Genomic DNA, 23,074 nt, shown 5'->3' with positions numbered 1-23,074 from the left:
GACAGAGTACAGAGAACTGGTCGGTCAGTTTGTGAAATGGTGCGGTGACAATCATCTCATCTTGAATACCAAGAAAACAAAGGAGATGATTGTTGACTTCAGGAGGAACAAGAACACACATAGAAGTGTTTCCATCATGGGAGAGGAGGTGGAGGTGGTGGAGGAATACAAGTACCTTGGAGTTCAGCTGGACAACAGACTTGAGTGGAAAAGCAACACTGAGTACATTTACAAGAAAGGTCAGAGCAGACTCTACTTCTTAAGGAAGCTGAGATCTTTTAACGTCTGCACCAAAATGTTGCAAATGTTCTACAGGTCTGTTGTTGAAAGTGCAATCAGCTTTGCAGCAATCTGCTGGGGCAGCGGCATCAGAACCAGAGACTTGAAAAGAATTAACAAACTGATCAAGAAAGCCGGTTCTGTGCTTGGAGTAACTCTGGAGCCGCTGGAGTTGATCATCAAAAAAAGAATTCTGTACAAGCTGACGAAGATAATGGAAGATCCTTCACACCCTCTACACAACGCCGTGACGAAACAACAGAGTGTGTTCAGTGGGAGGCTTGTTCAAGTCCGATGCAAGACAGAGAGATACAGAAGATCCTTCCTTCCAGCAGCTATCAGGCTGAAGAACAAAGCCCTTAATTAATTAATGTGATTGTTTTTAAAAAAAAAAAAAAAAAAAAAAAAAAAAAAAAATTACTACTACTACAATATTGAATTTCCCTTTGGGATTAATAAAGTATTTTTCATTCATTCATTCATTTTCTACTTAAAAGAAAAAAATCTTGAATACATGCCGGAAACTTCTGTGTAAGTATATAAAGTTTATTGTGAAATTGACTGTGATACAAGGAGGCCTCAGCTAAAACCATCCCTAGGACACCAAACTGGTCTGGACCGGCGCTGGACGTGTGACGTAATATTAAAGGTGATGTGACATCCATGTTTATGTTGGTGTGGGTGGCTGCTGTAACTCAGATTCGGGTGTAGTTACTGTTTCAGGTCTTTCTCCTCCAGGAGAGCTGCCTTTACTTCCAGGACATTTTCTTATTCCACAAATCCCAGTTATTACTAGAATAAGAAGCAAACCGAGTCCAACTGGAACAGAGACGCGTAGATCTTCTAAGAGCCGCCGGAGGTCCAAGCTTCCTTTGTTCCTGCCATCACATGTAACACCTGCAGAGCAGAAAACAGCTCATTAATCATCACGATGGAAACGGAAGACGTCCCAGATACATCAGTTATTTAGTCCCAGTCCGACCCTGCTGAACGGGGCTGAGCTTCATCACTTCAGCTGAAGAGGACCCTGAACCTGCATCCTTTAAACCTTCTAATAAAAGCTTAGAACCTGCTGCTGAATCTGGTTTATGAAGCTCTCAGCCTCACCTGAGTCTTCCACCTTCAGGCTGATGCTACACCTGAGCTCAGACGGGGCCCGTTTCTTTCGTTGGGAGCTCATGGCTACGTGACCCTCGTAGGTTCCTATGTCGCTGATGGTGACGTTGTTTAGGATGATGGAGACATCTCCATCCCTCATCTCTGCGTCTCTCAGAGCCACTCGTCCCACAAACGATGGATGCTGGAAGGATTCTAGAGGTCGTCCATCCCGGTAGAAGAAGACGTAGAGGGGGCCATAATCTGGTCTGATCCACATCAGGGCTTCCAGGGGACCCGAGACCAGGACCAAGCATTCCAGGGTGATGTTGTCACCAGAATTCACTGTTATACTGACCGGATCTGAGAGAAAACACAACATTTCTTCTACTATTAAACTTCCATGATCTCCTTTTCCTATATGTGTATAGAACAGCAGATGATGGGAAACACACAGTGTCACGTTATTTACTCTCAGGTGGGATCCGGTCCATTGACTCCCATCATCACCACATAGTTCACACATATACACACACACACACTCCGTTTCATTATCATGCTAATTCTCTGTTTTTAATTAAAAATCTGGGTTTCTTATAACAAAAAGGACTTTTTTGACCCAGTCAAGCCTCTAATGACCTGATAACAAATACGTCACTTTCCACCTTATCTTTGGAAATGATGAATTGATGGATTGTTTGTCGTATGATGAAGCAGGATTAACACGCCCGGATATCTCTCTGTTACCTGGGTTGTCTCACCCAGACATTCAGGATCTGGATCGGTGGTACGACAAAGCTCATCAACTCAGTAATTCAACCCGGGGTTTCCCATCTAGATCCGAGCACGCTCACATGAAAAGGGCGGAGTTTGCAGCCTCTGACCAATCACAGACATGGAAAAACCCTGCAGGGGAACACTTCCTGTTCCTGGAGGCGCTGCCCGGCTCAGAGCAGCTACTTCACCATGGAGGAGCAGACCGTTATTCTTGAGGAAATATGAATAATTTAATTCATCATGCAGGCCCTGGTTCTGCATGATTAACAGGTTCTGCAGTTCTGCCATGTGTGAGCATTATTATTAACTCAGTTAGTCACACAAGCATGCGTAGTAGTGCACGTAGCACGGTCAACAACACGGTTGCTGCCACAAAACCTTCTGCTTCTATTAAATGCTGCTTATTTAATCAGAAACAGGATGGAGAGTTCTTTAACAAACACTCAAAGAAGCGTATGAGCTGGTTGTTGTCTGGACGTCACAGCACAACAAAGAAAGAAAGGAAGCTGCTGTCCATGGTGCTGAAGCAAACCTTCAGCCTCCCTCATCATCCTCAGAGTCAGTAAAATGTTTCTTACCAGCAGAGACACACAAAGCCAAGGGAAGCAGGATAGAGAGGATGAATGACGACCGTGTGTCCATCCCAGCAGAGGAAAGCTGTTTCAGGTTGATTATCTTAAAGGATGCGAGCAGAGCAGAGATCAGACGGCTCATATTCATATCGCTCTACAACATGAAAGTAAAACCTGATTTTACTGACGCATCTGAGTCATTCTGTTCCAGCTCCACCTTCTCTCTGTTTCACATAATATTATTATTACTATTTATTATTCCATAGTAATAGTTTAACTCTTTGTTAAAACAATTAAAGTAATTACATGTGTTGCTTATAATAACTTACACAGTATAAAGTAATAATAATTGATGATAATGTAGTTGGAATCGATCATTTCAGAGATTATTAGTGTGTCTTTTTGTGTTTTATTTTCTGGTTTATGTAAATGTGTGAATGTGAACCACGGAGGGACACTCAGTCTAATTCTGGCCGAAGGTTGAAGATACTGTAGAAGAAGAAGGAGGATCCTCATACGGTTATCTGACCTTTGCTTTCTTTCACCTCCAATACATGTAAATTATTTAAAACTTTCTTCTTTATCTTCATATCTCTGTCTCTGTTGCTCTATTTCTCCATCTCTGTCTTTACATCTCTAGTTATTTATAATTTATACTTTATTTATACTACTTATACTTTGTTCATTTCTAAAGACTCTGGATTCTGACAGATACAGTCCACTGATGAGGATCAGTGTGGACCTGGTCTGATCGTTTTCACTCCTCTAATGATTAATCTGGGGCATCTCCAGGGTCTGAGGGGGAGATGATGGTGACTTGTGCTCCAGCTGTCGGTCTAAATAAATAAGAAAGCTTGACAATAGTTCTGGAGCAACACAACAGAGATGTGTTTCCATCGGTTTCCTGGAAATAAGCTGGTTTCCAGAAGACTCGGACAAGGTGCAGTGCTGGTTGTTGACCAGCAGATGTCAGCAGAGAGCCACAGCAGACCTGCAGCATCATGCAGACCGGATTTGTTTCAGAGGAAAGTTCTGGTGGTTTTACAGTCAAAGTTTAACCAACAATACGATCAACACGAACAAACACACTCTTTATATAATCAGCATCAGATGAGAATAAAATTTGTTGCAGATATTTGGTTGTGGCAGCTATCCTGGTGGCTTCTTGACTTCTTGTTGCTTATAAGCAATTAGTAAGGCAAGTCCTGAGAAGTCAGCTTAATGGCAAGAACAAGAACCGGGCAATTAACAGCTTTTCCCTGCCAGTGATCAGATACCCTGATGGGATAATAAGCTGGCCAAAGCAGGAAGTTCAGACCACAGATGTTATATGAACAAGTCCTACCAATGGCTGGAGAGGGATGGACTGAAGGACAGAGGCGCTAATCATGGCAGCACAGGAGCAAGCCTTGAGTACCAGGTCAATGGAGGCCCAGATCTACCACACCAGACAGGACCCCAGGTCTACCACACCAGGCAGGACTCCAGGTCTACCACACCAGACAGGACCCCAGGTCTACCACACCAGGCAGGACCCCAGGTCTACCACACCAGGCAGGACTCCAGCTCTACCACACCAGGCAGGACTCCAGGTCTACCACACCAGACAGGACCCCAGGTCTACCACACCAGACAGGACCCCTGATCTACCACACCAGACAGGACCCCAGGTCTACCACACAAGGCAGGATCCCAGGTCTACCACACCAGACAGTACCCCAGGTCTACCACACAAGACAGGACCCCAGGTCTACCACACCAGACAGGACCCCAGGTCTACCACACCAGGCAGGACCCCAAGTCTACCACACCAGGCAGGACCCCAGGTCTACCACACCAGACAGTACCCCTGATCTACCACACCAGGCAGGACCCCAGGTCTACCACACCAGACAGTACCCCTGATCTACCACACCAGGCAGGACCCCAGGTCTACCACACCAGACAGGACCCCAGGTCTACCACACCAGGCAGGACCCCAAGTCTACCACACCAGGCAGGACCCCAGGTCTACCACACAAGACAGGACCCCTGATCTACCACACCAGACAGGACCCCAGGTCTACCACACAAGGCAGGACCCCAGGTCTACCACACCAGACAGAACCCCAGGTCTACCACACAAGACAGGACCCCAGGTCTACCACACCAGACAGGACCCCAGGTCTACCACACCAGGCAGGACCCCAAGTCTACCACACCAGGCAGGACCCCAGGTCTACCACACCAGACAGTACCCCAGGTCTACCACACAAGACAGGACCCCTGATCTACCACACCAGGCAGGGCCCCAGGTCTACCACACCAGGCAAAACCCCAGGTCTACCACACCAGGCAGGACCCCAGGTCTACTACACCAGGCAGGGCCCCAGATCTACCACACTAGATAGGACCCCAGATCTACCACACTAGGCAGGACCCCAGGTGCCGTCTGTACAAAGAGTCCACTGAAACAATCTAGCACCTTACAGTAGGTGCGAGATTCTGGCAGGCAAAGAATACATGAAAGAACATAACCAAGTTACTGGCATAGTGTACAGAAACATCTGTGCAGATTAAGGACTGGAGACCCCTAGGTCACAATGGAAACACCTCCCAAGGTGGTGGAGAATAAGAGGGCTAAGATCTTGTGGGACTTCCAGACCCAGACCGACAACATGGCGGTGGCCAACCAACCAGACATTGTGATCATGGATAAGCAGCAAAGGAAAGCCGTAGTGATGGATGTAGCCATCTTCAACAATGGAAATATCAGGAAAAAGGAAAGTGAGGAACTGGAGAAATACCAAGGACTCAAAGAAGAGCTGGAGAAAGCCTGGAAGGTGAAGGCAACAGTAGTAGCAGTGGTCATCAGAGCACTGGGGGTCGTATCCCCCACACTGGAGAAGTGGATCCACCAGTTACCCAGAGACCCATCAGACATCTCCATCCAGAAGTGCTCAGTCCTAGGAACAGCTAATATGTATATATATATATAGCTGGATATCATAAGCTTTCCATCATCATGACAACGTCTTGTATGTGCTTTAGGGAGCAGTAATGTGGAGGATGGAGTGAACATGACGGTTCTGCAAACTGTGGTACATCAGAGCTGCTTTGCTTCCTCCTGACTGTGTGACAGTAGCTGGAGGAGGAACCCAGCATCACTCGACTCGCAGGGAGGAAGTAAAGTCATCTGAGCGGATGTTGGGATGGAGGGAGCATCTCTGCTGTGGCGGCTCTGTAAGTAACTGATCTGATGGATTTCTACCTCTGTTACTCAGAGAAAGTGAAGCTCAGGAGGAAAAACAAAGGTCTGTTGGTGGAGAAAACAGGTTTCATGTTCCGGACCAAAAAGCTTCAACTGAAACCTGATGATTTAGCCAAGTTTATTCTAGGTTAAGTCTCCGTAACAGTTCATCTTTTATCTGAAGATTTCTCTTTTTTTCTGATGTAGCAGCACTGCAAATGATTACATTTATTATCACAAGTGTAATTTCAGCCAAGAGCTTTAATGTGTAAATGAATAAATAGAATAAACTGTAATAATAACAGAATCTGATGTTGGATCAAACCATGTCCACACAGAGTACCAGGGGCACCAACAGTTTTCATCTTCGCTTCTGGAGAAGACTTTATTACCATATTTCAGATTTTATTCTGTCTTGAGGTGAAGTAGAGTCCAGGTCCATAAAGCAGACCTGGATCTGTCCCGTCTTCATTTAAGCTGAAACTGTGACGTCTGATGTGTCTGCAGGGGCGACCTGGCTGCTCTGCTGCAGGATGAATCAAGGTGAGCAAACCGAACCCTCTCCAGCACTTCACTGAGTTATAAATAGCTAACATCTCACATCAGACCCATGATGTGTCCGTCTTAAAGCCAGAGATCACGGCAGGACTGAGCTACCAGAGCTACTTCTATTACCATCAGAGCATATTCATGAACCTTTAAAAGAAGCAGATAAAACACTCAGACTCTACGGATATCATTAAATAAATATCCAGCCCTGAAACTAACAGGCTGAGAGGCCACAGAAACACCAGAACCCACAGACTGGAGGTGAAACCATCAAACGGTGAAGTGAAAGCAGTCGTGTGGTTTTGAAAGACGAGAGGAGTCAAACCACAAGCTGAGCTCTGACTCATCTCCAGACTGGTTGGGTCAGACACCGCCCACAGCGGTGAAACAACCAACAGCTTCGCTGAAACAGGAAACCAGGTTGCCATGGTGATGCTCTGAAGCAGGAAGTGAAAACCCTGAGTTGAATCTGTCATTTCGAAGCCAGTAGACACTCTTCGTTAAACCCTTAAAAACAGCCTATATATAGGCTGTTTTACAGAGGTGGGCTTGGGTCTGGAGAACCTGGGTTCAACTCCCTGGGCTGGCAACTAAGGTTGGCCCCTGAGCAAGGTCCTTAACTCTCAACAGCTAGAATAAATTAAAAATGAAAATTAATTAAAAATTATATTATTATTGTTTTTATTATGAATAAAAAGATTAATAATTTATTTCAAATGAACAAATGAAAGAAAAACTATATACAAAAAGAATATAATGAAAAAATAAATAGTAATAATTATTATTGCATCATCAAATCTTAACGTAAAGAAGTTAAAAAAAAGGAGTAGCAGGAAGTACACACTTGGAAATCCCCCCTCTTTCTTCTCATTATGGGTCATATATACCTATGTACTACATAATATCACATACCACATTATTATTCAAATTAATATATTTAACCTAAATATCCATATCAATATATACTACATAAAACATAACATTCATAAAACATATATATATATATATATATATATATATATATATATATGTGTGTGTGTGTGTGTGTATACATATGTATATGCTACATAAATATCCATATCCATTTATAATATTCCATATTTTAGCTATTTGTATGCCTCATCTTCCATTTAGCTTGAATTAGTTTTTATACTTCTTTTTAAATTTATTTATATTTATGTTTGTGCTTTGCTTACGCATGATAGCGTGATGTGCACATATTTTTCATTGTTCTTACTTGTGTTTCTAAATTTTAGCTCTCCCTGTAGATTATAGCCTCGCTCCCTTTCTGTGAACATTCTCTGGGTATTTTTGGTAATAGCTTATTTCTTGTTTTGTACCTTCTTTGCACTGTTTTAAATTTAACCAAATCCATAATTTCAACATGCATGATTTGTGTGTTCTTTGTGTTCTGCTTTATTTATTGTCCTTATTGCTCTTCTCTGGAGTGTGTAAATCAGCCGTAGAATGCTTTTATAGATGTTTCCCCAGACCTCCATACAGTAGGACAGATACAGTAAAAACACCAAAGAGTATAGAATATGTAGTGATTTATTATTCTGAATGTGACTTAATTTTCCATGAATTGCAGTGCATTCTGCCAGCTTTGCTGTTACATGGCTTACATGAGGTTTCCAGCAGGATCAAAGAAATTTGAACACATTTCCTCTTTCTGTTTGTGTATTATCAATTCTACATGTGATTCTGTGTTATTCCTCCCAAACAGTATAATCTCTGTTTTGCTTAGAATTAATGGCAATTTATTTTTACCAAACTACGTTTTTTTTTCTGCTGTAATCGTCTCCAACATCTTCTGCAAATTCTCCCCAGAACAGAAAATGTTTGTCATCTGCGAACAACATAAATTTTAGTCATTTGATACTCTGCATATGTCATTGATGTGTATTATTAATAACTTGGGACCTAACAGTGACCCCTGTGGTACTCCACATGTGATTTCCATGTTCTCTTATTTATATTTACCTGTTTGCACAAACTGTTGCCTGTTGGTAAATAGACTTTTACTTATACAGCACTTTTCCAGTCAGTTTGACCCCCTCAAAGCACTTTACACCACGTATCACACACACACATTCACACCCCACACGCCACATTGAGAGGCAACGTGGGGTTAAGTATCTTGCCCAAGGACACTTTGACATGTAATCAGTGGAAGCCTGGAATCGAACCACCTACCTTCCAGTTGGAAGACACCCAGCCCCTGTTCCTTAAATAGTTTTTCAGCAAGTTCAAACCAACCCTCCTTATTCCGTACCTGTCAACTTTGGTAAATAGTGTTCTGTGATCAATGGTATTGGAGGCTTTTTTAAGGTTTAAGAAAACTCCCACTGCTGTTTCGATACAATCTGTGATTTCTTCCAATAAGTGGATTAATGCCAGAGATTGTTGATCTGTCTGTTCTGAATCTATATTGACTTTGTGTAAGTAAAGACCAGACCTTCTGGAATTTGACCACCAGTGTGCAGTATAGAGTGGTTGACAATATATATATATATACGTAAACGATGACGAATTTATTTTGTTGATGAACCTTTTTTTCATGACAATAACGAGCTAAAAATGGCTCTCTGATGATGAAAACATGACGAGACGTTTGTGAGATTTTGTCGACGAGACGAGATGAAAGTGTTAAAGGGCTGATTGTCCAACATTAAAAACACGACATTTCTGTCAGTCAGCAATGCTGCTGCACCTTGGCCACGCCCACCACCAGACGTGCAGCGCACACACACACAAGCAGTTCATTCGTTCATAGATGAATCATGGCGGCAGCGTCGACGAAGGGGTTCGGTGGAAGCGATGAAACGATATATGGACATATTTTAACTATAATCCATCATAATTTCACTGGCAGACCAGGTCAAGTTGAGCTTGTGTTCCTCATCCTTTGCTCATATTTTGGACATGTGTATGTTCAGGGTGGAGTTTTACACTTCAGAAAATTCTCAGAAATAAAGACACAGTTACCAAAGTAAGGATGCTGCTGCTCTTTGCTTTTTTGGAGTAATTGATTCCACAGTTAGAACTTTATCTGTGTAACGCATAGCCCTACGTAGATCAGAAAGTATTTGCTGTTGGCTGGGAAACCTTCTAAGTCTAAAACCTTTCTTTTTAATTTTCTAATTATTGATGAAAAAAACCAAACAACAAGCTCAGAATGTGTTTCTGTATGTTGAACTTATAGATCTGATATTTTCTTCAATATGGCGCCCCCCGTGGCAGACGTGTTTGCTCGTGTCGCTCGCGAATGCCGGCTTTTTCTTCTTTTTTGTGTGTTTTTTGTTTTTATTGCACTGCGCAGAACCGATGCACTGCTAACTTACAACAGGCAGGCATTACTGGACACTGCTAGATCGCACAGGTTTGAGTTTAGTGGATTTTTACCACCAGATCTGCAACTCATTGTGCGCCCGCGCAACCACCACCACCACCAGCAACACCAGGAAGGCCCCAGCATACCGTACTCAAGCGAGCCAGCTGACCCGAGGAGAGTGCTTCGGAGACGGCGTCGCAAGAGAGGAAAGAGGGGAGGGCTTCATGCAAGGCTTAAGACCCGTGCCAGCCGACCACCGATACCCAGCCTCCTGCTGGCTAATGTGCGATCTCTGGAAAACAAGCTGGACGAGCTAAGAGCCAGGATTACAACACAGCAGGAAATAAGAGAATGCTGCGCTCTAGTTTTCACTGAAACCTGGCTTTCAGACAACGTCCCAGAGTCCGCCATTCAGCTACAGACTCACTCCATCCACCGAGGAGACCGGACAGCAGCCTCCGGTAAGGCGAAAGGGGGCGGTGTGTGTGTGTGTTTATCAACAACGCCTGGTGTGAAGACGTATGGACTGTTCATAGACACTGTTCACCTGATGTGGAGTTCTTATTGCTAAAGTGCCGTCCCTACTACCTACCAAGGGAGTTTACATCCGTGTTTCTGGCCGCTGTTTACATTGTTCCGCGAACTAACTCTACGGCAGCACTTGGTAAACTCCATGACGTCATCAGCACACTGGAGACGGCTCAACCTGACGCTGTTTTTATTGCTGCAGGTGATTTTAATCAGTGCAACCTACGGACTGTTCTTCCCAAATACCACCAACATGTAAACATTCCCACCCGTGATAAGAACACTCTGGATCATGTATACACCAACATAAAGGGTGCATACAGGGCCGCACCCTGCCCCCACTTCGGACACTCCGACCACATCTCTTTGTTCCTGTACCCGGCCTACAGACAAAGACTCAAACAATCTAATCCAGTCACCAAACAGGTGAAGCTCTGGTCACCTGAGACTGAGGGAACACTGCAGGACTGTTTTGCTACTACAGACTGGGATGTGTTCAAAGCTGCAGCTACTCTGGAGGACTCTTCTGTCAGTGTACAGGATTATGCTGACTATGTGACTGGGTACATCAGCACTTGTGTGGATGACATCGTGCCCACCATACAAGTCAGGAAGTTTCCCAACCAGAAGCCCTGGATAAACAGTCAGGTACGTCACATGCTGCGTGCTCGCTCCACTGCTTTCACATCTGGTGATGAGGCAGAGTACAAAGCGGCAAGGTACGGACTGAGAAAGGCCATCACAGCAGCCAAGAGGCAGTACAGAGAGAAGCTGGATGACTTCTACTCCACTGCTGAGTCCAGGCGCATGTGGCAGGGTTTGCAACACATCACCGACTACAGGAGCAGTTCCAGTACAATCAGCGCCACAGACAGCCTGCCTGATGACCTCAACACATTCTACACCCGCTTTGAGACCTCCTTCCCCCACACAGAGAAGAGGGACACAGACACCTGGACCTCCACACCCCCCTCCCCCTCACCAGTTGTCTCACCAGCCCAGGTAAACAAAGCCCTGAGGAGGATCAACCCACGCAAAGCGGCGGGGCCAGACAACATCCCTGGACGAGCCCTCAGAGCTGACAGACATTCTCACCTCTATATTCAACCTCTCCCTCACCCAGAGAACTGGTCCATCCTGCTTCAAGACCACCACCATTTTCCCTCTTCCCAAGAAGTGCCCCCCCACCTGCCTGAATGACTACAGGTCAGTAGCACTCACTCCAATCATTATGAAGTGCTTCGAGAGAGTGATGCTGACCCACATTCAGAGCTGCCTACCGGTCACACTGGACCCCCTGCAGTACGCCTACCGGCCCAACAGGTCCACCTCAGATGCCATCGCCGCTGCACTGCACATCTCCCTCTCACACCTGGAGAATAAAGACTCCTACATCAGGATGCTCTTTATTGACTACAGCTCTGCATTCAACACGGTCATCCCTCACAAGCTCACCCACAAACTGTTCTCCCTCGGACTACACCCCATCCTCTGTGACTGGCTTCTAGACTTTGACTGGCAGGCCTCAGTCTGTCAGGATAGGGAACAGAACCTCAGCCAGTATCATCACAAACGTTGGCACACCACAGGGGTGTGCTCTCAGTCCCATCCTCTACACCCTGTTTACCCACGACTGTGCAGCCTTCCACAAGGACAACATCATCCTGAAGTTTGCAGACGACACCGCCGTGATAGGACGCATCACAGGTGGGGACGAAGCAGCCTACAGGAGGGAGGTGGCCTCTCTGGTGACGTGGTGTGAGGACAACAATCTCACCCTCAACACAGACAAGACCAAGGAGATGATAGTGGACATGAGGAAGGAGAGGAACCCTCATCATCCACTGCTTATCCGCGGGCTGGAAGTGGAGAGGGTGAGCAGCTTCAAATATCTGGGGGTCCACATCAGTGAGGACCTCACCTGGACACTTAAGAAGGCTCAGCAGCGGCTGTACTTCCTGAGGAGGCTGAGGAAGTTCGGCATGTCACCGAAGATCCTCAGAAACTTCTACAGCTGCCTCGTTGAGTCAATCCTGACCAGCTGCATCACCGTGTGGTACGGCAGCTCTACTGTCACGGACCGCAAACGCCTGCAGAGAGTGGTGAAGACTGCATCTAAGATCACCAGAAGTCCCCTTCCCTCTCTGCAGAGCATCTACCAGCGCAGAGTCCACAGGAGAGCTGCCTCCATCATCAAAGACCCCACCCACCCTCAACATGGACTGTTCACTCTCCTCCCCTCAGGCCGCAGGTACAGGAGTGTGAAATGCAGGACTAGCAGACTCAGAAACTCTTTCTTTCCCTCAGCCATCAGACTCCTTAACAGCTAACAGCAGACTGGAGTCTGTAACAATGAACTGTACATTTACACATACTGACTGTTTACATTATCAATGCACCTTATTATTATTATTATTATTCAGTATTTGCACATGTATCATACCGTCTACCTCATGACAGTTCTTTTTTTGCAGAATTACTCATTCAATGGTGAATGTTGCACAGTTTATGTAGCACGCTGCACATTATGTACATAGATTACTTTACTTACTTATATTTTACCTATAGTTTACATTTATGTTTACTCCTTTGCATGCTCTTCTTAAATTAGTCTTTTCTATATACTTTGAATATTTATGGCACTTGGTGTGGACGGCAAAGTAAGAATTTCACTGTACAGGGAAACCTGTTTCTTTACTGTGCATGTGACAATAAACGCTTTGAATCTTGAATCTTTGAATCTTCTTGTGTGAAATTTTTGTATGATGAAGTTGGGCATCAGTTCATGAGAAAAGGTGAAATATAGAAATAAAAGGTTTCTGCCCAACAGCAGTTAAGTTACACAGCAGCATTGCATCCCTGCTGATGGGAAAGTCTCGGCTAAAGCGTTCAGTTTGGTAAAGGATCTGGTTATTATGTAAAAGAATTAAGGTTAACTTGTTTTATGAATTGCAATACTTGTTATAACCTGTCAACCTTGATTCCAGTTTTTAATACGTATTATTGCCTAAATTAATTTGTTAAAAACTAATATTTTTTTTATTATTTGACTAAAACTAGACTAAAACCTTTTTAGGTTTTCATTGACTAAAACTGGACTAAAACTAATAAGCATTTTCATCCTGAAGACTAAAATTAAGACTAAAACTGAGATGCCTGCCAAGAACAACACTGATCCTAAACCAAGTCATCTTCCCTTCATCTGCATGTGCACTGAACATTTGAGAACTTCCATCCATTTTCCATATCGCTTGGTCCAATACTACATAGTTTAAAACTAATGTAGTGCTAGCATAGAACTAGATTAGCATTGCTACGTAGCTTCATACTAACATCAGGTTATATATAACATTAGTTGCTGTACTTGCATAGAGACAAAATCTCTTCTAGAAATGTTTTTAATGGATGACTGAGCTGATCTCTTCCAACACAATCTGAGAGTAAAAGAAGCAGAGCAGACAGGCCACGCCCCCTTCACTGCTTTATTTCCAGGATAAACAGACAGATGTGACGTCTCTGTTCACAGATGTTGACCTCAGTTCTAGAAAGTTCTCATGTGAAAGAAGAACATCAGGAGAAGAGAGAGATGAGATGTTCAGCTCAGTTTAGATGATGCTCTGTGGTGACATCATCATAGTCATCATCCAATCCCTGATCAGCCTGGGTGGATGGAGTCATCACCATGGAGACGGCCAGGTCACTTCCTGCAGACAGAGCAGGTTAGAGAGAAAATCATGATTGATTGATTGATTGATTGATTGATTGATTGATTGATTGATTGATTGATTGATTGATTGACAGGTCAGTGAATGGTTCAGTGTTATCTGTGTCTCTGCGTCGATATAAAGACACCATGAGGAGGGTGGAGATGAAGTACGGACAGAACACCAGCAGGTGGAGGAGCAGCATGAAACCAAGATGGAGGGTAGAAGAAGCAGGGGGCGGAGTTACAGTAGTGGGTGGGGTTTCAGCAGCAGATGGAGTTACAGCAGCGGGTGGAGTAGGTGGTGCTGTGGTTGTAAGTCCTCCTGCAGAAAGAATCCCACCTGGTCAGAGGGCTCATTTCTAAAACTGGGACAACACTTAGAAAGCACCGTGAATAAAAACCACCTGTTGCATGTTTCATAAGCGTTGCTTAACTTCTAGATGGTCCAGCCTCCTGTCTGCGTCCCACTCTGCTGGGTCTTAGAATGAAAAAGTCATGGATGGATCCACGCCAACCAGACACTACTTTGATAAGCAACGTGTTTGCATCACATATGATTTGGACATTTAGAGAATGACAATGTTTTAGTTAATGACGGCAGATTTCATTTCCAATTTGCAATTTCCCTCTAGGAATAAAGTTTGTTTTTTTTTTGTTTTTTTTTTTTGTTATTATTGCAACTTTAGTTCATCAAAAGCAGAGATAACATCAGGGAAACCAGACGTTCACCTGTGTAGAAAGTTGATGTAACGTTGGGACAAACCAACAATATCGTCTAACACATCTGGCATAACAAGGCTGGAGGTGGGTGTGATATCCCCGACCTGTCGCTCTGGAAGGTGTCGGTTGCCAGAAAACCCAGTGTTGTCAACACTAGCAGAGGGACTGGTGCGGTAGTTGGAACTGGTTTATTAGCCATTCAGTTAGTCTTGCTGGCCTCTAAAAATCCGTTAATTCTGGAGTCTCGCGCCATATCTTCCAGCAGAGGCAGATAAGCCGTTGTTCGTCTTTACGCACTGGGTTGCTGTTTTATATCCAACCATCAATTTTCTGAATATCTACAGGTGGAGGAAATAACCTGATTGTAGCGTAACTGACAAACACGTTTGCACAGAAACCATGTCATTTTCATTTTAATTAAGAACTTATTTGTATGGCACACTTTGACAGCAGACTGTCTATCTTAGGCAAGGCAAGGCAAATTTATCTGTACAGCACATTTCATGTACAAGACCATTCAAAGTGCTTTACATAAAACATTAAAAGCATTACAGCGGGGTGCAGGAAGCAATAAAAACAAATCTACCTGGATGTTTTAGCGTGAATGTGTGTTATAACGTAAGTTTTCTTTCACAATGACAATATATTTTAGCCGTTCGAGGTCCTTATTGAGAACATCTCCTTTTCTCTCAGAAATCCGCTTATTTCTTTCTCTTTTGTCTGTTGACTTTGAGCACACTTCCTATCAAACATCCCTCTTTATTCATTTTTACAAATAACTAATATATAAAATGTTATGTGAAAGGTAATTTGTGATTTTGCACAAACGTCTCATATTGTTTTAGTTTTATTCTGTCCTGTTGGTTTCACAGTTTCCCGTTTCTCAGATTTTGTGCGTACAGCTGGGTCAGAGTTGTCGTGGAGGTAGGAACAGTCTCCCGCCAAGTTTGATTTTATAAATCCCAAAAGCTGAGTAGAATTGACGAACGCCGGTTTTTCTACCTACGCCAGCTTGATAAATGAGGGCCCGAGTTACTGTGTGTGTTTCCTGGTCAGGAGTCAGAGCTGGTTATAGAGAACTCATAGGACCACAACCCAACACCACTGGTTCTGGACCAGAAACAGTCAGACCTCCAGCTAGTGGGACATCTTTGAGGTATGGACATGAAGCTTTTGTCCAATCAGGGTGCGAAAGCAAGACCACATCCCCCCCATCCTAAAATCTCTTCACTGGCTTCCCGTTTCGTTTAGAATCGAATACAAGGTCTCTCTCCTCACTTACCAGTGCTTCCATGGACATGCCCCTACCTACCTACAGGAACTTCTTTTCCCTCACACTCCTTCACGTACCTCCCTCACACTCCCTCACGTACCCTCCGGCCTGCCTATACAAACACCCTCCGTGCCCCCAGGACTGAGCTTCGCAGCATGGGTGATCGAGCCTTCTCAGCCGCTGCTCCAAGGTTTTGGAACGCCTTACTAGAACATCTGAGAGGCTCCCAGTCTCTAAATGACTTTAAACGAAACTTGAAAACCTGTCTTTTTAAAAAAGCTTTTTGCTAACCAGCACTTTGCTAGTTTTTAAACTTTTATCTTGGTTTAATATTTGTGAACGATTGCAGTGAAATTTAATAGTTGTTCTTTTATCCTTTACACTGTTTATTATATTTTTATGATTTGTTTTGTATGTTACTAAAATCCTTTGTAGCACTTTGAGATTCCTTGGAATGTAAAGTGCGTTACAAATAAAATTTATTATTATTATTAATCAGGAAGCTGCTTCACCTCTGATCCAGAGACAGACACACAAACTCACCTGGTGGAGGAACTTCCAGATGGATGGTACAGATGGGACGATAGTCGAAATGGCGAATGAAACACTTATATGTTCCTGTATCATCAGTCGTCACATTCTTCAGAATCAGAGACACGTCTCCATCCTTCATCTGTCTGTCCTGAAGATCCACCCGGTTCTGGAAAGATGGATGCTGGTGGTCTGTCTCAAGGCTCCCACCTTTGTACATAAAAACATATTCTGGTCCCACGTCAGGTCTGAACCAGTCCACAACTAAGATGAATTTATTATGTGGAGCTCTACATGGCAGAGAGACGTCATGTCCAGGTTCAGCTGTGATGGTTTTCTCTTCTGCAGGAGAGGAAACAACACAGATCAGAGAGGTTAAAGAGATCAGAGAGGAACTCTTCACTTCAGTTTAACTCCTGCAGAAACAAACATGAAGAGTCCGACAAACACAATGAACAGCTTCTACAGTCAGACTGATGGATAACACCACATACGTGATCAGATTCACATGCAGTAATCTCATAGACTCATGTGGACCAGAATCAGTCAGACCTCCAGCTAGTGGGATGTCTTTGAGGTGTGGACATGAACCTTTTTGTCCAATCAGGAAGCTTCTTCAGCTCTGATCCAGAGACAGAGACACAAACTAACCTGGTGAAAAAACCTCCAGATGGATGGTAATGATGGACTTGGACTCTGCAGTCATGCTGCTTGTCTCTCTCTGGAAGACTCTACATTCATATGTTCCTGTATCATCAGTCGTCACCTTCTTCAGAATCAGAGACACGTCTCCATCCTTCATCTGTCTGTCCTGAAGATCCACCCGGTTCTGGAAAGATGGATGCTGGTTTTCTGGATTATAATGACCATCTCTGTAGAGGAGAACTTGGTGTGGATCCTCCTGGTCAGTTCTGACCCACCTTACAGCGTAGATGTTTTGATCTTTAGCTCTACATGGCAGAGAGACAGTCTGTCCAGGTTTAGCTGTGATGGTTTTTTCTTCTGCAACACAGATCAGAGGTTAAAGAGATCAGAGAGGACCTCTTCAGTTTAACTCCTGTAGAAACAAAGATGAAGATCAGAGATGCAGATGTTCCAGCAGAGATTTCAGTATGATGAGTCTCCTCTCTGAGTTCCCACCTTACCTCGGTGGAGGAGTTAGCCCTCCCTGAAGATCCTAGGTGCTATGTTGTCGGGGACTTTATGCACCTGGTAGGGTCACCCATAGTAAACAGATCTCTAGGATAGGGACCAAAGAAAGCGAGGCTCAGTAGACCGCTATGATGAATTAAAACTATGGATCCAGGTTTCCCTTGCCCTCTGAGCCAGGCCTGAAGGTCATGGAGGCGAGCGCCTGGTGCCTGGGCCTTTGTCCATGAGGAGCGGTCGGGCTCAGCCTGAAACAGTGACTTGCCCTGACCCCCCACTGATCGGTGAAGCATTTGCAGTGATGCAGTCTGTCATGGTTAAGAAGGAGGCAAAGCTCTCGATTTACCGGTCGATCTACGTTCCTACCCTCACCTATGGCCATGAGCTGTGGGTAGTTACCGAAAGAACGAGATCTCGAATACAAGCGGCCGAAATGAGTTTTCTCCGCAGGGTGGCCGGGCTCTCCCTTAGAGATAGGGTGAGAAGCTCGGTGATCCGGGAGGGGCTCAGAGTAGAGCCGCTTCTCCTCCACATCGAGAGGAGCCAGATGAGGTGGCTCGGTTAGGATGCCTCCTGGACTCCTCCCTGGTGAGGTGTTCTGGGCACGTCCCCCCGGAAAGAGGTCCCGAGGAAGACCCAGGACACGCTGGACGAACTACATCTCTCGGCTGGCCCGGGAACATCTCGGGATCCCTCCGGAGGAGCTGGTGAATGTGGCCGGGGAGAGGGAAGTCTGGGTTTCCCTGCTTAGGCATCTACCCGACTACGGATTACCGGCAGAAAATGGATGGATGGACAGCAGAGATTTCCTCATTAAACTAGTTAACATGTTTGGTTAACTAAACTCCTGATGATTGTCAGCTTAGTTTACCTGTAAAAGCTGCAGGAAACCCTCTGCTGTGTGTTTGTACGGGTGTAGCAGCTGGTTGTCTGGTGTTAGGTTGGATCTGTCTCCTCTTCCTTTTTTTCTACTCTGCTTGGGTCAAGCAAGATTTCATAAATCCCATAATTCCAAAAAATAATATAATAATAAATAAAGAAATTTAAAAAATGAGATTATTAAGAGGAGCCATATACAGAAAAAGCTCCTCTTGGTAAAGCAAATTTGTTTGGCACAACACAGCAGCCAGACCATCACTCTGCCGCCACCATGCTGGACAGGACAAGTTTAAAAATAAATAAATAACCAAGGAGTGTCTCATCTGTCCATCTTCATCCACATTTTCAGTCCTCCACCACTTCAACATCATTTAACCAGGAGACACCAAGAACACACTGATACCACCTTATAAATAATCAGAAGAAGTTTACTAACCTCCGTTTGTTGTGCAGCACAGCAGTGAGACCAGAGCTGCAGAGAAATGACACTCAGCTCAGTGTGAGCTTTAATGACGGCTCTGCTGTGGGAAGCAGCAGTGATCATCTCTCAGCATTTACACACCAACACACATCCAGCAGATGGACTCACCCAGCAGCATCTGGACACATGTTCCCTCCATCCTGCAGCTGGATGGAAGCAGACCAGCAGCAGTGTGACTGACTGGAAATACCTCCTCTTCCTCTTTGTGTACCATTACAAGATTTGTTTCCTTATTCTCTCTGCACAAGATAACACTTTAAAACTAGAATAGAGGTGAGAACCCACACCCATGCTAAAATATTCACATGGAAGCAAAAACAGGAATCATTCTTCACTCTGAGTTTAACTGGTAGTTGTTAGAGATTGACCAACTTTGTAGCTTTCATGGGGGATGTAGCAATACACACACACACACATATAAATATATATATACAGATATGGACAAAATTGTTGGTACCCTTCGGTTAATGAAAGAAAAACTCACAATGGCCACAGAAATAACTTGAATCTGACAAAAGTAATAATAAATAAAAATTCTATGAAATTTAACCAATGAAAGTCAGACGTTGCTTTTCAACCATGTTTCAACAGAATTATTTAAAAAAATAAACTCATGAAACAGGCCTGGACAAAAATGATGGCACCCATAACTTAATATTTTGTTACACAACCTTTTGAAGCAACCACTGCAATCCAATGATTCCTGTAACTGTCAATGAACCTCCTAAATAATTAAATAAATAATTAAATAATAGTAATAATAATTAAAAACAAACATTAACTCACTTAGAGAGCTGTTTGGTGGGGACAAAATATATATCTTTTGAAGCTAAGTAAGGAAACTTATATTATATTATATTATATTATATTATATTATATTATATTATATTATATTATATTATATTATATTATATTATATTATATTATATATACACAATAAATCAATAATTCCTAAACATGCAGAAATAACTGATGGTATAAAAAAATCTTAGCGTACTTGTGACAGGTAACGCCACATGATTGGCTTTTAATAATGAGCTGGTTACTGCAACCGTAGGCTGTACAAAATATGGGCATAGTTGCTCGAACATGGCACAGTGGGTAGCGTGGTCGTCCTGTAACCCAAGGGTTGCCGGTTCGAGCCTGGCCCGGAGAGCTCATGTCGAGGTGTCCCTGAGCAAGACACTGAACCCCTAATTCAGGCATGTCAAACTGGTCCAGCAAAGGGCCGTGTGGCTGCAGGTTTTTGTTCCAACCAAGCAGCAGCACACCAGATTTGACTGATTCAATCAACTGATCTCAGTCTTCAGACAGCTGATTGGTCAAACTGTGTGCTCTTGGCTGGCTGGAACAAAAACCTGCAGCCACACGGCCCTTTGCTGGACCAGTTTGACATGCCTGCCCTAATTGCTCCTGATGGATCATGGTTGAGCGCCTTGCATGGTAGCCATTCCGCCATCTGTGTGTGAATGGGTGAATGTGCCGTACATGTAAAGCGCTTTGGATAAAAGTACAGGCCATTTACCATTTATTTCTGAAGCTAGTCTGGACCAATATGGCGGCAACGCTGCATCACGCTCCAGCGTAAAATGATGCGTCTATGTATATATGTCTGTGGTTACGCGGAGGTAAACCCTTGTGATTGGTCAGTTTGGGATCACGTGTTGCCGGATATCTGGATCTTATTGCTAAATTTGTGTGGTAATCACCGTTTTTTAAAACAATAATCAGTGGATCAAGTTGATGAGAGGCTGATCAAATTATTTCTTTGTTTTCTTCCACAAACTAATAAAGACACTGAACCATACTGGACGCCATTGTTGTTTTAAAACAGAAAATACCTACTGACCTGAAGTGAACCATCAAAAGACTCCCACCTGGTGAGTTTACTGGCCGATACCACCCCTGCTACCACCTTCAGGTTAGGAGGAGAAACTGCAACATGACTCCAAAACGACAAGTTCCCCCTACACCCGAGTGCAAAAGCAAACTCACCATAAGTTTTACACCGGTAAAAGTATCGTGTGATTGGTCAGACGTTTGAGGTGGGCGTGGTTAAGGTGGAAAAGACTAAAGCGGATTAACAATGATGTTTATTGGCTCATGAACTCATCTAACTCATCAACAGTTTTTCTTTGTCCAGAGTGGTCTAACATCCATTTCTGACTCCAAACAGCTGATGTGACGGTGAGTCCCAACAGATCTCAGCTGTTTACTGGAGAATCTGCATCTCTGAGCTGTGAAGAGAGCGACAGCTCTGCTGGATGGACCCTGAGGAGAAACACGACCAGAGACACCAGGATCCAGTGTGAGTCCTGGGGAAGACCTGCTGGTTCCTCCTGTACCATCAAACACGTGGTCCAGTTGGACGCTGGAGTTTACTGGTGTGAGTCCAGAGAGGGAGCAACCAGTAACAGCATCACCCTCACTGTCACTGGTAAGATCAGACTGTGGAGTTAGTGGTGATGAAGCTGTGTGGAAATGGATGAAATGCTGTAGTTTGTCTCTGTGTTGAGGTGGATCAGTGATCCTGCAGAGTCCTGTCCTCCCTGTGATGGAGGGAGATGACCTCACTCTGAGCTGTCAATCAAGGCCTCCCTCCAACCTCCCAGCTGCTTTCTATAAAGATGGCTCCCTCATCAGGACTGAGTCTACAGGTCACATGACCCTCCACCATGTTACCAGGTCTGATGAAGGTCTCTACAGGTGTAGCATCAGCAGTCATGGAGAGTCTCCACCCAGCTGGATCTCTGTCACAGGTGAGGAGCTTCACCCTTATTTCAACACTTTCCATCTGCACACCTGACCTGACACCTTCTCTCTGCACATGTAGCTCCGCCCACTGCCTCAGCCTACATTCACCTTTTCTTCCATCTGCTGATGTTCTGTCTGTACATCATCTCCACCATCCTCTTGATGTCTTCACATAGACACGGAGCAACAGGTAGACAGACCTGTCAATCAAACTTGTTTCTAGTTCACCTCGTCTGTCATCTTTTAATAAATATCCTTCATTTTCTTTATGACCTGCTCTGTGTGTTGATGACATCATCTCAGCAGGTCCTCGCTGAAACCCTGAGAACTTGAAGAACCAGCAGAAGGCCCAGAACATTTCCCTGTGGAACTCCACGGAGCTTCAGCTCATTCAGCTTTGATCTTAAACTGATTGGAGGAGCAACATCAGATCAAACTGAAAACTGTCTGCACAAGCTTCTTCTGACTGATCACGTATTCAATAAACTTTAAAACTCAGTGTTGAAGTGAGAATTTACAGCAGGATACAAATTTCAGTTCATTCACCTCAGTTTCATTCAGAAATTTTATTTACACAAAAAGTAAAATGACATTTATACAAACTTTAACCCTTTAACACCCAGTATTCTATCCTAAGCATGCAAGATAACACAAAACAGCTGGGCTTTGAGCAAAGTTTTTACCATAAAGTGATTCAATAGGTCTCAGAAACTGTGTGCATCCAATATGATATGCAGAGTATTAAAGGGTTAATCTATGGAGCTAGAATAGGCACAAGTTTGGTAACTTCTCCATGTTTGAAACAGTGAAATCAAGTACAGGTACAAATTAAACCCCTAAGAACAGATTAATATCAAGTTTTTATGACTTGTTAAATTAACTTGTATTTTCAGATTTTTATTTTCAGATGTACTAAATTTATTTGTATTTTCTGACTTGTAAATTTAATTTGTACCCATGCTTTTTACATTTACAGAGTTACAAGCCACAGAACTTATGCACGTTGTAAACCAAAGATCCTAGATCCAAAGTATTCCTCCCATATAGAAGTGAAACTACATCAACATCATCATCATCAACAATTTACCAGCCACGTCCAAACAAAGTGCCGAACATTGAATGTAGGTCAAATAAGAGCACAAAAATACATACAAAACAATATAAAACAGTTCAAATGAATAAAACAAAAGTAAAATCAATCAAACCCAAAGAATAAAA

At 43.8% G+C, this 23,074-nt stretch overlaps 4 protein-coding genes across 8 annotated transcripts in view; 2 read left to right on the top strand and 2 right to left on the bottom strand.

The window, feature by feature from the left end:
• LOC121640417 overlaps positions 1 to 23,074 on the bottom strand; it is a 1,195,287-nt gene that overhangs the window by 532,986 nt on the left and 639,227 nt on the right. The gene's annotated exons all lie outside the window — the stretch shown is intronic.
• Positions 1 to 23,074, top strand: part of LOC121640416 (muscle M-line assembly protein unc-89-like) — a 442,453-nt gene that overhangs the window by 227,683 nt on the left and 191,696 nt on the right. The window lies entirely within an intron of this gene.
• LOC121640501 lies at positions 925 to 9,013 on the bottom strand. Of its 2 annotated transcripts, none has more exons than XM_041986306.1 (3): positions 9,003 to 9,013; positions 1,387 to 1,915; positions 925 to 1,176 (listed from the first exon to the last, which is right to left on the bottom strand). In XM_041986306.1, exons 2-3 carry the CDS (start codon positions 1,898 to 1,900, stop codon positions 947 to 949), a joined length of 744 nt encoding a protein of 247 aa, XP_041842240.1. In that variant the 5' UTR covers positions 1,901 to 1,915; positions 9,003 to 9,013; the 3' UTR covers positions 925 to 946. The 2 variants fall into 2 exon arrangements, with proteins under 2 accessions (XP_041842240.1, XP_041842241.1); XM_041986307.1 differs by lacking the exon at positions 9,003 to 9,013 and adding an exon at positions 2,730 to 2,858 and having other exon boundaries at positions 1,387 to 1,737.
• LOC121640506 (low affinity immunoglobulin gamma Fc region receptor III-like) lies at positions 5,910 to 22,665 on the top strand. Of its 2 annotated transcripts, none has more exons than XM_041986318.1 (6): positions 5,910 to 5,945; positions 6,460 to 6,495; positions 21,279 to 21,539; positions 21,619 to 21,861; positions 21,936 to 22,046; positions 22,163 to 22,665. In XM_041986318.1, exons 1-6 carry the CDS (start codon positions 5,915 to 5,917, stop codon positions 22,171 to 22,173), a joined length of 693 nt encoding a protein of 230 aa, XP_041842252.1. In that variant the 5' UTR covers positions 5,910 to 5,914; the 3' UTR covers positions 22,174 to 22,665. The 2 variants fall into 2 exon arrangements, with proteins under 2 accessions (XP_041842252.1, XP_041842251.1); XM_041986317.1 differs by having other exon boundaries at positions 22,160 to 22,664.

This window comes from Melanotaenia boesemani, chromosome 5 (genome assembly GCF_017639745.1).
Source record: "Melanotaenia boesemani isolate fMelBoe1 chromosome 5, fMelBoe1.pri, whole genome shotgun sequence".
Lineage (NCBI taxonomy): Eukaryota > Metazoa > Chordata > Actinopteri > Atheriniformes > Melanotaeniidae > Melanotaenia > Melanotaenia boesemani.
Note: the sequence above shows the minus strand (reverse complement) of the source record. Positions and strands in the feature narration are given on the sequence as shown.